Source organism: Polyodon spathula, chromosome 4 (genome assembly GCF_017654505.1).
Source record: "Polyodon spathula isolate WHYD16114869_AA chromosome 4, ASM1765450v1, whole genome shotgun sequence".
NCBI classification, from domain to species: Eukaryota; Metazoa; Chordata; class Actinopteri; order Acipenseriformes; family Polyodontidae; genus Polyodon; species Polyodon spathula.
In genome coordinates this window covers 7,880,371-7,897,261 of record NC_054537.1, presented here as the reverse complement: position 1 = coordinate 7,897,261, position 16,891 = coordinate 7,880,371, and the positions used below count along the sequence as shown (strand labels likewise).

General features: G+C 37.1%; 1 protein-coding gene across 2 annotated transcripts; it reads left to right on the top strand.

The window, feature by feature from the left end:
* The first annotated feature begins 609 nt into the window (after nt 1-609).
* On the top strand, nt 610-15,736 carry LOC121314114 (ATP-dependent zinc metalloprotease YME1L1-like). 2 transcript variants are annotated; one of them, XM_041247032.1, is made up of 19 exons: nt 610-772; nt 2,512-2,643; nt 3,498-3,663; nt 3,949-4,050; nt 5,146-5,255; nt 7,137-7,287; nt 7,398-7,481; nt 8,083-8,165; nt 8,247-8,337; nt 8,484-8,636; nt 8,885-9,017; nt 9,603-9,665; nt 9,781-9,893; nt 10,195-10,353; nt 10,612-10,763; nt 12,709-12,835; nt 12,927-13,000; nt 13,658-13,744; nt 14,111-15,736. In XM_041247032.1, exons 1-19 carry the CDS (start codon nt 740-742, stop codon nt 14,252-14,254), a joined length of 2,157 nt encoding a protein of 718 aa, XP_041102966.1. In that variant the 5' UTR covers nt 610-739; the 3' UTR covers nt 14,255-15,736. The 2 variants fall into 2 exon arrangements, with proteins under 2 accessions (XP_041102966.1, XP_041102967.1); XM_041247033.1 differs by having other exon boundaries at nt 611-772; nt 10,198-10,353.
* The last annotated feature ends 1,155 nt before the right edge of the window (nt 15,737-16,891 follow it).

Below are 16,891 nucleotides of genomic sequence, written 5' to 3'. Positions count from 1 at the left end.
AATGAAAACAAAATTTTCACAGTACCAAAAAAAAAAGTCAAAGTGTATTTTATTTTATTTATTTATTTTTGCAGATAGGCGGATATGGGCTTATACATAAACAAGTATGGTAGAAGAACATCATTAGAACCCAATGCGATTTGAAGTGGCGCTTTGTGCAGGTAAAACTTAGCTTGGACAACGTAAACAGACTGAACTATCAATATTTGCCAGTGTTTTGATAGTGTAAGTACACTATGGAAGAGCATATCACACACTTGGATTGTTGCGTTTTTACAAAAAGTAAAGCATTATTTTGATATAACAGAAATTTAGTACTAAATACCCCAAAACGGTAATAATTAACAAGTTATCGTTTATACTAAATGCTGCAAAGTAAGGGAGCAGTGTTTATCTTTGATTTAGAAACATTTGGTCATTTGTAGCCACCCGCAGAGGCCCTCACTCACTTTTGACTCACACAGACCTATATTTATTTTTTGGACGTGTTGCATTACCTCTCCTCATCCCCAAAAGTAGTTACGACACAAAAAATGATGTCACTGTCCCTGTGACCTAACTGGTTTACCTGGAAGGAATTGCATAGTGACGGGAAGTAGTTTCCTTGAGAAGCCATTTTTATTTGCTCAGAGCTCTGTGCCGCTGATGGGTTCAGAAGGAGGACGAACTTGAGGACATCGTGTTTGGACGTAAATAGTAAACTTTTGCTACACAAGGACATATTGTTAGAGTGCAGGAAATGTTTTCTTTTTCGTCTACGGTCCAGCCGCAGGTAAGAAAGTCGGGGACTGTCAGGTTTCGTCCTTGACAACATAATGGCAACTTCATCATACGATGCATCATATCCGCCAGCTGGTGTTCAGGCTTTACAACTGATCATTTATTTGTTTCATACAGTTGTAAAATATTGGGTGCGCTACTATTAAATAAACAATCCGAGTACAAAACGTCATGTTATGACTGCGTTGGTGTTTTTAAATGTAGAGACTTTTAGAAAAACGCGTTACATCACGATGCTGAAGCTGGCTTTTTATGCCCGGTTCTTCTTTTTGTGGGATGCGAATAACACAAGTTGTGTAATTGTGGGGTTAAATCGCTTTGGGACACTTTTGGTATTCCCTTAGTCACCCACATGTATTTATCGCGGGCAAAAAAAGATCATTTTTGATACAAAAACAGCAGACAAACATTTTACAGATAACAAGGTGGCGTGTTATCCAATTAACGCAATTGTACTCAGATAAGTAACTCGGATATTTCAGGGATTAAATTACTTTGGGCCAATTATTTCAAAGTTGATCCTCCTTTGAAAGATCACAAAGCGATTTAACCCTTGAAATACCCGTTACTTATTCAGCTTGCGTTACATTGGCGGGATGCGAATAAGAAGCCAACTTCGTTGTTACATCCACATTTTTTGTTTGAAATTATAAACATGTATCTCTTTCAAAATCTTAAGGAACCCCTCTTAAATACATTTTACAGTTTATTTTATTTGATCTGGTTTCACTATGTTTGAGTAACAGTTTAGATATAGTTCAATTTAAAAGTAAATACAGTAATTGAAGTCTTTGTTCCTTACCTGGGAGTAGTGTACTGTGCTTGGGGTGAGCAAGCAATAATCTGAAATACTTAGGTCTTCTTAATTTACCTTTTTAACAGCTGAATTATTTACCACAGTGACCTTATCGATGAAAATGACCCATTGCATTGCGTTTTTTGGTATTACCTTAAGTCCATACTACCGATCGACCATGTATGCAAAGATTGAGAGGCATTTGTTTTCTGTAGGCGTGACTCAATAAAATAATTCACCAGTGCTACATTGCAGATATTTCTATTTAAAAAAATTAAAATAAAAAAAAACCTCTAGGTGTTTACTCTGATTTAAGCCCAAATTAACTTTTTATTTGTTTACTATTCGTGTACTGTTTATTAAAATGTGCAGTTTTTTTTAAGTGGATTTCTTAATTTCCTCAAGTTTTTATTTTTCCCCTTAGCCTGTTATGTAACAGTGAAGAGCTGCCAAGGGCATTTCTTCTCCAGTTAGTGAAATTTAAAACCAGTGATTCACCCTTTCAACACTGGACTCTGCATTTGAACTCTTGCAAATATTGTACAGTAGAACTAAAATGTTACCGTATGTAGTATTATGCTTCTAATGAGCATTTTGAAAATCTTAGCAAATGCACAAAATACGTAGCCTAACCTGTAGAGATATTGCCAGTCAGTATTGAAAGCCCTTTTGTAGAAAACTCTTTGAATAGTCAGATTGAAGGTCTACTAGTTAGTTGGACGTGTGACTGAAATGGTAGCCCTAGAATGTAAACTTGGCTTCTCAGAAGACTGCTGGTGTTACAGTACATCAACAAGCTAACTTTTCAGTACAGGTAGAATATGTATCAGGGGGTTCATAATGACTGTGGTAGTTTGATTCAACCTGTATGTGATTGCTTTAGTTGGCATGAATTAAACTGCCACAGTTTTTTCATATTTGTTTGATCCTTCTAGGTAACGATTCCTTTGAGTCACCTCATCAATGCCTTCCATTCTCTGAAAAGCTCAGCCAGCTCTGTGGGCACAGCATCAATTCAGTGTCTTCAGAGAGAGCCTGCACCAGAGCATGACTTTCAAAGCAGTGAGGTAAACTAAGCTTTTTAAATTGGATACTTGCTATTTGAAAATGTATAATTTGCTGCATCATTCTGATCATATGTAACACTTAAAACTCCATGTTACCAGAAACAGCAGTTACAAGCAGCTAAAATTATTTACAGAGTGACTTCAGAGATGAAAATGACACAGGCACATCTGAACTTTTTTTAGTTATTATTCTTTCCGGTTTGCCTGATAAGGTGTGATTAATTCAGTCTGTGTTAAACTTCGGCAATTTTGCACTCGTATTTAAAAGTAATTATCAAGTTTGGTTCTTACTGACAGTATAAACGATTATTAGGGTTAAGTGTGCATCTTAGAATGGCCACCTTGAGCAGTGGAAAGATATTTTAAGGGTTTAGTAGTACTGTAGTATATTAAAGATTAAGATGGAAGGAGTATGCATTTGCAAATCCACCACCACACCTGCTAATATCTCACACAACCCTTTCTGCTGGCTACATCATGGTTTCGAAATTATGAAAACTCCTCAGGCAAAATCAAACTCGCACCCTTCACTTTGACTTGAGACCCAAGAAGGCTGTCCCATGTGACCTTTTGTTTTTTGGATAATAGACTCAAGGCTTATTAGATATTTGTTTTGTACTCAATGCACAGCTGTATTCTGTGATTTTACTAGGTCAAGTTCGCCACTATAAGGTCAAATTAAAGTGTGAAATAATTGGACTTTTCTGTGTTTAGGTGGTTAGTCATATATCCATATAGCTTGAAGAAGCTGATATTGATGATAGTATTAATGAAATATTTCCCAGCTACCTCTGTGGTTCTTATGAAATAATTCCACCTGTTCATGTTGCTCATGGTTTATCTCTTATTTGTAGCCCTCTATTATCCTGAGGGAATTGGGTCTGACCGATCTGAAAACCAGTCATCTGGATGACCTGGTGAACCGACTCCTTCCCAGTGTTTCAACTGAGCAGCGCCTGAGCCACTCTCACTGGAGAACGTCGCACGTTTCAGCAAATTCTTTTTTTCACAATAAGCATGGTAAGTGTGACTACATAGTCTGCTGAGGTGTTAAGTTTTTTTTTTTGCAAACAGGAATGCAAATGATATCCATATTAAAAATGTCTTTGTATAGGAGTTCAAGTAACTAAGTACACCACATAAGCCGTGTTCTGAAAGAAATAATATACTATAATATTACATAAATAATATTTAAGATTTGGTGATTTACAGTGTGTTTTTTTTGTTTAAAAGCCATAAGATTCTGTAGTCTTTATTGGCTTATGATTTCAAATTTTCTTTCTTTTGACCTGTAATTTTCCACAGGATTCTCCAATAGCACTCTGGGTCTGTCGGGCACACCCACACTATACAGGCAGCACACACGTCCACTACAGGCATTGTGCTCAGATCTTCAGAATTGGCCAGGTATGAGTGCACTATAATTGAACAGGGGTTTGAAATTAAGAGAATATGGCAGCTGTTGAATCTGCTAACATTATATATAAATCACAAATGTATGTTATTGAATGTATATTTTTCATTTGTGGTGTCAGATAAGTCTAATGCTTAAGTTATTTGGTCTCCATTTTGAGGCAACCTTTTGTAACTCTTGGTTCAAGTTTAGTTCTCTAAGTGAAATGATGTTGGTGGTTAACTTGGTCCTTGGTTGACTGCAGTTTGCATCTCAATCCCACCATCTCTGAGATCTGACAGTCTCAGTCCAGTGTCTTATGTTTTATGGCAACACATCTGCTATAGTCTGGCCTAAAATTTTACAAGCCAAGTAGTTGCAGTCAATAGTTATCTCCTGGCACTGTCTGTCTTTGTGTTGTGCAAACCTAAAAGGGATGTAAAAGCTGGACACACTCCAATATTGAAACTACTGTGTAACTTTAAGTTCTTGCCTAACCACTGTGGCATACATACCAGGTTCCAGTCAGTTACATTTATAGAAATTTAATCACCTGCATGCATAGTCTACAAGTGTGTGGTTTGTAGCCAATAGAGATATGTAATTACCTGACAATTAACTACTACCACTAATCAGTTTACAGTGGCATTTCCTTTGAAAAGTGATAAACTCTGTAGGTCAAGCTACAGCAGTTAAAATCACTGTTTTGAAGGAATAGGAGGGCGGGCGAGTATTTCTATCAAGTTATCAGTTAAACAACTAGTTTGGGCTGAGATACACACTTGGTCAAATGTTGTTTTGATTATAATGCTTTGAAAGTTTGGAATTAGGATCTCTCACAAGTTGTTATTTATTCTTACTGACCTGTTTTTTGTATCTGACGCATCTTTCAGAGTATTCGTGTCATTATAAGCAAACGCAGTATGTTAAGTTAAACTGGCCTCCTAAAGTGCAAGGTCTGAATTGTATTTATTGAGAAATCAAGTGTAGCAAGGTCCTGATGCCGAACAATGTTTTCCTTTACTGTAAAGGGAACTGTATAGAAAATTGTGTAGCGCGCTTTTGCCCAGTTAATATTTTAAATACCCTTTAATAATTTCCTTTGTCAGTTTGGATCCAGAATCGTGGCTTTAAAACTCTGAAAACCAAAACCAGACGGCTGCAGTCCGGTAGTGAACAGCATGCCGAATCAGATGGATACACCCCATCATTCATGAAGGTTTGCTGCAGGGGTTCTGTTTCTTTTTCACTCAATTAGTTAAACTGGTTTAGTGAAATGAAAGTCTCATGAGAATAACTGAAATCTTACTGTCATTATGGTTCTTATGTAGTGTGCTATTTATTTATTTTCCCCCCTATTTTGGTTTCCTACTGTTTGGTTGTCGGGATTCAGTGCTTTTATAATGGTTCAGGGTATTGTATTCCACCTTTCTCAGAAGTCCTCATCTCCTTCCAAGAATCCTACTGCATAAGTAGGTCAGGGTGCACTAGTAGTTCCGTATAACTCGGACACTGCATAGAAACATTATTGTACACCTGCCATTAGTTTTTGTGTGATGTGCAGGTGTATAGTGTATCTTTCCAAATAGCATGTTAGCTGTAGGTAGGATTTTGTTTAGCTTGTGTGAGTCCTGTGTTCTATAGGTTACCTCAAGTTCTACATGCTTCATATCCAGGGGTTCAAATAAAAATACAGTCGAAGCTGCTTAAGCAAGACACCCCGGTGGAGTGAACAACATTAAGTCTTTCTTCAGTGCTATAGTTGTTTACTAAACATCTTCACATTTTGTACAGCGAGGTCCTGAGCTTTTGATTTAAGCATTGGCCTGATATACATGCTCCTTTGACAACAGCCTGCTGAAACCAAACGCAAAGTGCGTCTCTACATTACTGTCGCTCCTCTTGTGTTTCCTTTTCATTTCGGGGTTTGTTTTTGTCATGCTTATAAACCGAAGTTGACTTTCACATTTAATAGAGGAAAATCAGTTTCCATTAAAGCATCGTGAAAGCGGTTGTCCCTCTTAGGCACATCCCGTTTAGCTGGCGTCTACTGTAATTGGGCTGTTCTCAGTGGGATTTTAAAATGTTTACCATTGCCATTGACCGCATGCATTGTTGTAGGACAGCAGGATGCAAGAAAATAGTGTTGAAATCTGGATGCCTCAACACAATCAAGTCCCTCTATATCCAGTATATCGGCCAGATTCCCCCAAATTTCCTTGCAGCACTGGCATTCTCGTAATACCGGCATAAAAATCACAATTTTTGAAGGAACACCAGAATTGATCTGTGTATTTGTCTTATGCAGGTCCTGGTGGTCTTCCCCAGGTTGTATGTCATCTGCAGATGGCTGCAGCAGTCGTACTGGCTGAAACATACAGGGACGCGTTCCAAGTTGCTGCCTAATACCACCTTTTAATTCTGCTGATGTATTAGTAGAACATTGTCAATCAAACATCAGATGTTTCAGTAAAAAGCATGTGTTAAAGTCACCTGTAGCTGTGAAGATAGCACAGTTAATTATTGTAAGATTGTTTGAAACAAACAGCAGAGTCCTATTATATTATATATAATATATATATATCAGATTATATATATATATGATATATATATATATATATGCATACGTGCACACATACTTGGTAATACATGTGCATGTAACAAATAAACTAATGGAAGGTGTAAAATAATAATTTTATTAGTTATACAGGAATTTCAGCGCACTCTGATGTAGGATTATGGGAAGGAAAAGAACTGGACCCAGAACTGCGCTGGAAATTACAACAACCAAACAATAGGACACCAAAACAGGGACAAAAACATGCATACTCCACACAAGAACCAGAATTAAGCTAGAATTTAAATGATTCTCCTTTAAGCCCCAGCTAAAGGATTATACCTGCTATGCATTGTTTTAAAAATACTACTCGTTCTGAAACATTTGAATGCTTTCAATTACGTGTGTACGTTTGAAAAAAAAAAAATGAAATTGGAAATTTGGTTGCCGAAAATCACTTGCAAAGTGAACAATATATTGTTAGGCATTGGTAGGGAAATAAAGCAGAGTCCTATTTTGACTTTGTCTTTGTTTTTTTTAAAGGGACTTCTGTTTCGAGACAAGGGACCAGAAGTAGAAAGTTTAGACAAACTGATGAAAAATAAAAGCATCCCTGAACCCCAGCAAGATGCCTTCAAAACTGGATTTGCAGAGGGATTCTTTAAAGCTCAGACACTCACACAACGGACACAGGGCATGTTTTTGTATTTTCTGTCAAGGCCCGGGTGGTTTACCACTGTGGTTGGGGAGAGCACCTATTTGTGTGTTTGTGTGTGTGCTAATTTATTTTATTTTGTATCCCAGATTCTTTGAGAAGAACACGTCTGATTCTGCTCATTCTGCTGCTGCTTGGTATTTATGGGTTGTCCAGAACCCCGTTTCTATCTGGTAAATGCTCTTTTTCTGATACTGGTTTGTTACATTTTCATTGCTTTTGATAACTTAAATATTATGCTGTATATTACTGGATGTCACAGCAGATCCCTTACTGATCTCTGCACTGCTGAGGTGTCGCTCCACATTAGTGCAGGCCAGTCTTGCTGGTGGAGGGAAGGCTAGAACACATAGCTGCAACACTAATGTACAGTATAAATCTGTGCATGGATAGATTCCCTTGAAGACTTAATTTATCACTGTGGGCCCTGATATATCTTTCCCATCGGTTTTGGTCTTTTCAGTCTCTCAATAGAACAGTTTTTGAATACCTTCAAGACACACTTTTGAAGCACTTCAGGAGACAAATCTAGCTAGTTTAGCGGTTTTTACTATTGGTCTTCTGAGTTAGTACTAGGTAATATGTAACCATTTTGGTTGGGATTGGATCTTCCTTAATTTTATCATGAATAAGTCACAATGTTAATTGAGGTTAAGTTACCATATAAAGGAAAGTATTGAGTCTGGTATTTTTAGCATTTGATATATTGCGTAAGTTTCGTTTCTATGTAGCTTAATCCTGTGGCCTTCGTATTATTATTTATTTTTTTGACAGTGCGATTCCGAACTACATCAGGATTAGATGCTGCAGTGGATCCAGTCCAGATGAAAAATGTCACATTTGAACATGTGAAAGGGGTACGTTGTGTAAAGAGAACATGTTTGTGCTGTCAACTTGGGATTGTACTAACTGACTTATCACTGACCTGCTCTTTGCAGGCTGAGGAGGCAAAGAATGAACTACAAGAAGTTGTGGAGTTCCTGAAGAACCCCCAGAAATTTACTGTGCTTGGTGGCAAACTCCCTAAAGGTAATGTCAAAATATGTGGAAAATAACCCTTCTCTCTGCTACTATTTATTATTGCATCAGGAGTCTTTGACATGTACTGCAGGCAGCTTTGTGTCTCAGTGCAAATTATTCCACGTGTGTAACGCTTGATTTATATTCTCTCTTAGGCATACTTTTAATAGGACCGCCAGGTACCGGCAAAACCCTTTTAGCCCGAGCAGTGGCTGGTGAGGCGGATGTACCGTTCTATTACGCCTCGGGGTCAGAGTTTGACGAAATGTTTGTTGGAGTGGGAGCCAGTCGTATCAGAAATCTCTTCAGTATGTTTACCTTTTGTAAATGACTTTGTTAATGTCATTTTGCTAAGAGGATTCTTTAAACAAAGCTCACCTGCCCAGCATTGGTTTTAGTACAGAGAATTTCCTCATTACATCTAAGCTTCGTATTGTGAAATTGGAAGGTTCAGAACAAAGTATTCCAAACATTGACAAGCAAAGCAATTCACTTCTACATTATTTTATTTATTTTTTTTAACATGGAAATGTCATTTTTGATTTTTCTCTTGAAGGGGAGGCAAAAGCAAATGCACCTTGTGTTATATTTATTGATGAGCTCGACTCTGTTGGTGGAAAAAGAATTGAGTCTCCTATGCACCCATACTCGAGGCAGACCATCAATCAGCTGCTGGCAGAAATGGACGGGCAAGTATTTTACCATTTATATCCAACTGTAGCCCGATAAACACAAGTTAAATAGAACTGCATTGAATAGTGTTCTGTTTTCAAAAAGCAGAGTAGTCTTAAATAAGTGGAGTCTTCTTTTGGTTTAGTAAATCCCCTTTGCTCTGCGCTTCGGTATGAGTTGTTAAAGTGCCACATGTTTAAAATGTGCTCACTACAAATCGCTGGCTGAAACTAGCAACTCTATTGGCTAAAATAAATGTCCGTTAATCGCTGGTCGCCACCGGAGACTGCATCACTACCAACTTTTATTACAAAGTTGTCAATTAGCATGTTGAGTATTTGTATTGATTTTATAATCCATATGAATAAAACTAAAGTTAATGAGTGTTACCATATGGTCACGGTATTGATAAAGGAACATAAATCTTTTTCTTCCCTAAAGAGGTTGGACTGAACCCGTTGGGACAATGATTTCTGAAACAGTAGTAATTGCAGGAATAGTTATGGCCACTAGGTGTCACAATTAGGCTGCAGTATAAGTTATTGGATTTGAATGCTGGATTTGTTAACATAAAGGTTAAATATTAAATTATTTTCCTACAGGTTCAAACCAAATGAAGGGGTCATTATTATAGGAGCAACTAACTTTCCAGAAGCGTTGGACAAGTAGGTTTGAAATACCTTCAGTTTAACGCAGTGTCAAAGTACATTTTTGTTCAGTTTTAATTATAAAATACGTGTTACTTCAGCATCACAGAGTAAAATGTGCTTGCCTTTTTAGCGCCCTTATTCGTCCTGGACGATTTGATATGCAGGTTACGGTCCCAAGGCCAGATGTGAAAGGTCGGACAGAAATTCTGAAATGGTACCTCAAAAAAATCAAAGTGGACCCTGGTACGTCTCTCGTTGTTGATTTACTGTTACACCTGACCCCTCTGCTCTGGTAGAGCTGTGTTGTATATTGGCAGCTCAGCGTCTTGCATGGGCATTTGCTGATTCTAACAGATTACTAACAAAGGGTAAACCTGTTTTTTTAAGTATTTCTACAGTAAACCAAAAAGAAAACAGTGCTCTATAAGAGCATTTGTGGGGAAAGAATGTTTGATTATTATAAACTAATAACCTGCTTCAATCAAAATATTTCAACTTTATGCTGTACGTGTTAAATAGATAGTAGTTACTGTACTATCCATAGCAGGCGTTGTCCCAGAAAGAATTGCCAGAGGGACAGTTGGCTTTTCTGGAGCAGATCTGGAAAATCTGGTAAATCAGGCTGCGCTGAAGGCAGCAGTGGATGAAAAGGACATGGTGACCATGGAGGATTTGGAATTTGCTAAGGACAAGATCCTTATGGGTAAGTTTTAATCAAAAACATTTAGACCAACTGATCGTGTCTTACACTCGCAGACAATGAACTATATTTGCATCTTACCAAAAATCTTTGAAAGAGCTAAACACTACAAAGGTGTGAAGTATGACATTTGGAGCCTTCCCCTAATCTACCCAAAATTCATTGTTGGGTAAACAACTTGAAGTCTGTTAAATGAGTCAATTAAGCTCCTTGAGTTTCTTCCCTTTTCAATAAAAAAAAGCCACGCTTTCTTGTCCGCAGGTCCAGAACGCAGAAGTGTTGAGATAGACGATAGAAACAAAACCATCACCGCATACCATGAATCTGGTCATGCCATTGTTGCATTTTATACCAAAGATGCTATGCCCATCAATAAAGCCACAATAATGCCCAGAGGACCTACACTCGGACATGTGAGTATGCTACATATACTTGTTGGTAGCCTTCAATTACTGTACACTGTCTACCCTGATAGCCACGTTTTATACAGTGGCTCTCAAAAGTATTCACCTCTCTTGGACTTTTTCACATTTTATTGTGTGATAAGATGGAATCAAAATGGATTTAATTAGGAGCTTTTGCCACTGATCAACACAAAAAAGTCCATACTGTCAGTGAAAAATAACGTCTACAAATTGTTCTAAATTAATTGCAAATACAAAACAGAAAATAATTGATTGCATAAGTATTCACCTCCTTGAGTCAGTATTTGGTAGAGGCACCTTTGGCAGCAGTTACAGCCATGAGTCTATTTGGATAAGTCTCTACCAGCTTTGCACATCTGGACACTGCAATTTTTGCCCATTGTTCTTTGCAAAATTGCTCAAGCAGTTGGATGGAGACCTTTGGTGGACAGCAATTTGCAACTCTTTCCACATATTCTCAATTGGATTGAGGTCTGGGCTTTCCCTGGGCCACTCCAGGACATTTACCTTTTTGTTTTTAAGCCACTCTAGTGTGGCTTTGGCTGTGTTTGGGGTCATTGTCCTGCTGGAAGATGAATCTTCTCCCAAGTCCCAGGTCTCTTGCAGACTTCAGCAGGTTTTCCTCCAGGATTTTTCTGTACATTGCTGCATCCATTTTGTCTGTCTTCACTAGCTTTCCAGGCCCTGATGCAGAGAAGCATCCCCATAGCATGATGCTGCCACCCCCGTGCTTCACGGTAAGGATGGTGTTCTCAGGGTGATGTGCGATGTTAGGCTTGCGCCAAACATAGTGCTTAGCATTGAGGCCAAAAAGCTCTATTTTGGTATTATCAGACCATAGGATCTTCTTCCACTTGATCTCAGTCTCCCACATGCCTTCTGGAAAACTCTAGCTGAGATATGTGGAGTTTTCTTTTTTTTTTTTTTTTAACAATGGCCAGTTTTGTGAAACACCCAGGCTATTGTTGCCGTATGCACAGTGTCTCCCAGCTCAGCTGTGGAAGACTGACTCCTTTAGAGTTGCCATAGGCCTCTTGGTGGCCTCCCTGACTAGTGCCTTTCTCGTGCGGATACTCAGTTTGAGGACGGCCTGTTCTGGACAGATTCACAGTTGTGCCATATTCTCTCAATTTCTTAATGGACTTTACTGTGCTCCGGGGGATATTCAGTGCCTTGGAAATGTTCTTATATCCTACCCCTTATTGGTGCTTTTGAAGAACTTTATTCCGGATTTGCTTTGAATGTTCCTTTGTCTTCATGATGTAGTTTTTGTTACAAAATGTACTAACCAACTGTGGGACCTCCCAGAGACAGGTGTATTTAACCTGGAATCATGTGAAACACCTTAATTGCGTACAGGTGGACTCCATTCAACTAATTTTGACTTCTAAAGACAATTGGTTGCACCAGAGCTTATTTAGGTGTCATAGCAAAGGTGGTGAATACCTATGCAATCAATTATTTTTTGTTTTGTATTTGTAATTAAAATTGAACAATTTGTAGATTTTATTTTTCACTTCGACATTATGGACTTTTGTGTTGATCAGTGGCAAAAACTCCTAATTAAATCCATTTTCATTCCATGTTGTAACACAATAAAATGTGGAAAAGTACAAGGGGGTGAATACTTTTGAGAGCCACTGTATATGCATTTATAAATAACACAATGACCAGGTTAATGTGTATTGATGTTTCAATGACAAATACTAGCACAGATCATGCTAAATTTGAACTGTTGAATTGGATGAAAAATGCATTGGATGAAAAATGCAATCGCTGAAAACAGTTCAGATTAGGCAGTCGCATGTGATCTTTTGAAAGACTTTCCCAAATTCATAGATGTCAAACTGCATGCTTGTTGGGATGTTGGTGTTTTCCAGATTGTATCACGCATGCTGTAAGAGAATTAACATGCAGACTGGTATTTCTCCAGGTATCTTTGCTTCCAGAGAATGACAGATGGAGTGAAACCAGATCTCAGTTACTGGCCCAAATGGATGTCAGTATGGGGGGACGGGTAGCCGAAGAACTTATATTTGGCAATGAAAACATCACCACAGGCAAGTCAGCAATGTTTTACTGCATCAGCAAAAAAGGTAACAATGTGATTTTTCTTTATGTATTTTATATATAAGTGTTTTAATTTTCTAGGTGCATCAAGTGATTTTGACAGTGCAACGAAAATTGCAAAGATGATGGTGACCAAATTTGGAATGAGTGAAAAGGTATGTCTGAAGTGCTTTTCAATATCTGTCTGTTTAATTTTACTCTTTACCAAGTTTAAAATGAGGGAGAGGGTGCAGCTGAACAACCTAGTGGACTTTTCACGTGCAGCCCGTCGGTATGATTCAGACAGGATGCACATGGCTTAATTTTAGCATACCAGCTGGCAGCAAATTTCATAATATTTAATCGCCAAAAGATCGACAGTGTCCGTTAATTCTCCATCAGTCTAAAATTATGATAGAATGCACACTGTTTCTATAAACCATGTATTTACACTAATGGGCCTTCCATAGTCTGTCATTTCTGAATTTTAAATTAATTTGAATTTAGTTCCATTCACTTCCTTTTCAGCACTGAGCCAAATTGCTGAGACTAGACTAGCAACACAGGCACACAGTAAACCACTGATAACCTAAAAACCTCTAACACATGCTTATGCATATGAGATGTATCTACTGGTACCAAAGTACACCATCACCAGGCTATGTTTTGTCAGTAATACTCGCAGATTTCTGTGTAGTAAACTTACAGGTAGTGTACTAATGAAACAAAATGATATTATCTTATCGATAACACGAGCTGATAAGAAAGGGCATATTTTTTTAGATGGTGTAAAGGTATTTAATTAACAGAGCTTCTGTATGTGTTATATATAGCTTGGCGTCATGACATATACTGACACTGCTAAACTCAGCCCAGAAACCCAAGCTGCCATTGAACAAGAAATTAGGATACTCTTAAAGGTAATAATGGTCTTTTTTTATATATATATATATATATATATATATATATATATATATATATATATATATATATATATATATATATATATATATATATATTTAAAACTTTGTCATTTTGTGTACTATACCTGTCAAAGTAACTTTCTGTTTCTTCTATAGTCTTTTTTTTTTTTTTTTTTTTTTGGTTTTTGGTCACCTGACGTGTATTTCTCCATATAAGGACTTTTGGCAATTTGAGACATGGAAGTCTTATAGTATTAAAGTATCTGACCTTTTGAACTTCTGATTACCAAATATAATGCTGTATGAGAAGTCTTCTTGATAAGTATAGTGAGTAATGTTTGTTTTTAATATTGTTATAAATAGGACTCGTATGAAAGAGCAAAACACATCTTGAAGAGTCGTTCAAAAGAACACAAGTACTTGGCTGATGCTTTGTTGACGTATGAGACTCTGAATGCCAAAGAGATTCAAATCATCCTGGATGGAAAGAATCTGGAACCGAGATGATCTTCCTTACGTCGGATAGGATTGGGATTTTTATCAACATGAATGTAAATAAGCAATAGAGCAGGGGGTTCCGCTGAATGAAATTGTTTGGTTTATTTTTCTTAATATAGGACCTTTATGTATACATTTTATCCAATTTTCTTCCTAGGTTTTGATTCAGGCAGGAAGAGCACTTTTTCTTCTGGTAAAGATTGCATTTTTCTTTCTAGGGTGGTGCTTGTTTTACAAATACACTTTTAGAAACCTATGTGATTGAATCACTGGTGCTTCCTTGGAAGTTTAAGCATCTCAGGGCTACAGCCAGCTGATTTGAGAGAGACTCCTTCACATTTTCTAGAATAAATATGTGCTCTGTATTATGTTATGAACTCATAATTCTGTCTCAGAAGTTGAAATTGAAAGGTCTTGCTACCAGCAGTGTTTTCCCTCGACTCCTTGCATCTGTATTCATGAGACAATTGGTCAATTAACATGTACAATAAAAAATGTAAATCTGATTACTTCTCAAATATTCTGTTATGAAAAAGTAGATGGAAAATTGCCATCTCTAATAGCAAACCTAGTTTTAAAAGGTCAAATACCGTACATGTCTGTTCCACAAACAGTAGCACCACAATTGAAATATTCTCAATCACATTAGGTACATTTGCAACCTTAATCCAAATACACTTGTAGTTCTTTTCCTTTAAAAACACTGTTTACTTTACTAATCCATCTGTTTGTTTAGGTTAAACATTTGGTATGAATTCCACATGTGCTATGGTACCTGTTAATTCCACAGGAAGGTCAGGTTATATTCTTATAATAAATGGAATCGTTGCCCAGATCCCAAAAATAATTGGAAGCATTAGACTTTGCAGCATGTCATGCACTTAGCCTTTCAAAACTTGGGTGATGGAGCTGCAAGAAGTAGCAGATCATTGGTTAATTGTGGGTGCTTGGGAGTTGGCCTACTGAAGCATATTTCAAATTAAAACGCTGAAATAGTAATGTCTCAGTTAAAATGGTACTTGACATTTTTTAAACAAATTTTAAGTAAAATACGATGTTAACTTAAACAACAAAGGTAAAAATCTATATATATAGTAATTAAAACCTTAATTTATATCGCACACAACTAGTCGTCCATGGTGATGCAATAGTGCAGGCTTTCACAATTAAAGCCTGATTTGTATTTAATTGTAATTTACACCAACAAGTATTTTAATGTGGCTCATCAGAATCATTTTATTGTAAGCTTGCTGTACGTAATAGACAGATTTAAAAATTAAAATGTGTACATTTCTGCAGTGAAATATCCCATTTCTTGAAAGTTATTTTTTGTTTCAGTATGTGCATCATTTGCTTTTTTGGTGTTCCCTACATATGTATGCCTTTTGTATTCCTTTCAGCTTACTCTAGTGCCGCAGCGGAAGATTTTTGGTTGTATAAAACCTAATTTGAACAGACTGTAAAATTAAGCTAATAAAGTATATAACAGTGCGTGATTTGTGTATAATTGTAGTTAGATCTGTATTTGATGCTTACAGAGTGCTTTATGATCTTTGAGTTGTGTCAAATCTGGTAAAACCCATTAGTAACATGTATGTCCTATAACTCCCTGTGGCGAGTGGTCGCAGTGCGCAGGTGTAGTGATGTCACGGACCAGGAAGAAGCAAAACCAAACACACTATTTTTTTTTTTGTTTGTTTGAAATGGCCGTAGCAGAATCTTTAATAAATAACACTATGTAACACAATTTTTGTTCCTGGGTAGTAAGTGTTATTTTCTAATTGCTTATGCCTCAAAAGTATAGAAAATGGCTATTATTCCGCACAAACTTAGCTTTTGTGACCAGGACAGTGATGTTTCAAAATATCACTATTTCCAATGGGAAAACTGGCAAATGTGTGTCTTTTCGTTCACATAAGGTCAGAAAAAAACAACATATGAATCCAAATTAACATGTATTTATACTAATACAAAAGTGACTACAAAAGATTTAGAAGCGAGTAGTTTTTCGAGATTTACGATTATATTGTATTTACAAAATGTACTAACACTACACAAAACACAGACACACGGACGAATACTAAACAAAACAAGTACCATGCTGGTCCTGCAGCACGACGTAGCAATTGATTTTGTACATTTTTTATATCTTTAATTCATTACACTTTACCTGCACGTGAAGTGCTGTGCAATCCTCATGCCTAAGTACAAATATACATTTTAAACACTTGTGCTTGTAACCCACATTATATCCCGTGTACCAATGACTATACACCAACATTAACACGCAGCATATAACACAATCGGGTGGGGTGACATTGCCACACTCCCCCTGCCCCCATGTAAATATGCAAGAGTGGATGACTGCTTGTCATATAGAATGTGTTTCAATAGCAATTAGAAAAACGTATTCACTGTGTATCCTCTTTCTAAGTATTTCTGGGGGGAGATAAAGGATTGAACCTTTTTACTAATAATAGTGACTAAATTGGTTATGCTGTCCTCCTCAAATTAAAATCCCAGAAACTAGCATCAATTAATATTGCTGATGTTTCATATAAGGGAAAGTCTTGACCATCCGTAAGCCTGAAGCCTGAGAATGATTTCCCTGCATTGCTGATAAACAGCATCTTTTGGAGATACCCA

Coding starts and splice junctions, on each gene's coding strand:
- LOC121314114 (XM_041247032.1), top strand. CDS start 740: ATGTTTTCTTTTTCGTCTACGGTCCAGCCGCAG. Junction 3,664..3,948: donor TTTTTTTCACAATAAGCATG/GTAAGTGTGACT, acceptor AATTTTCCACAG/GATTCTCCAATAGCACTCTG. Junction 9,018..9,602: donor CTGCTGGCAGAAATGGACGG/GCAAGTATTTTA, acceptor ATTTTCCTACAG/GTTCAAACCAAATGAAGGGG.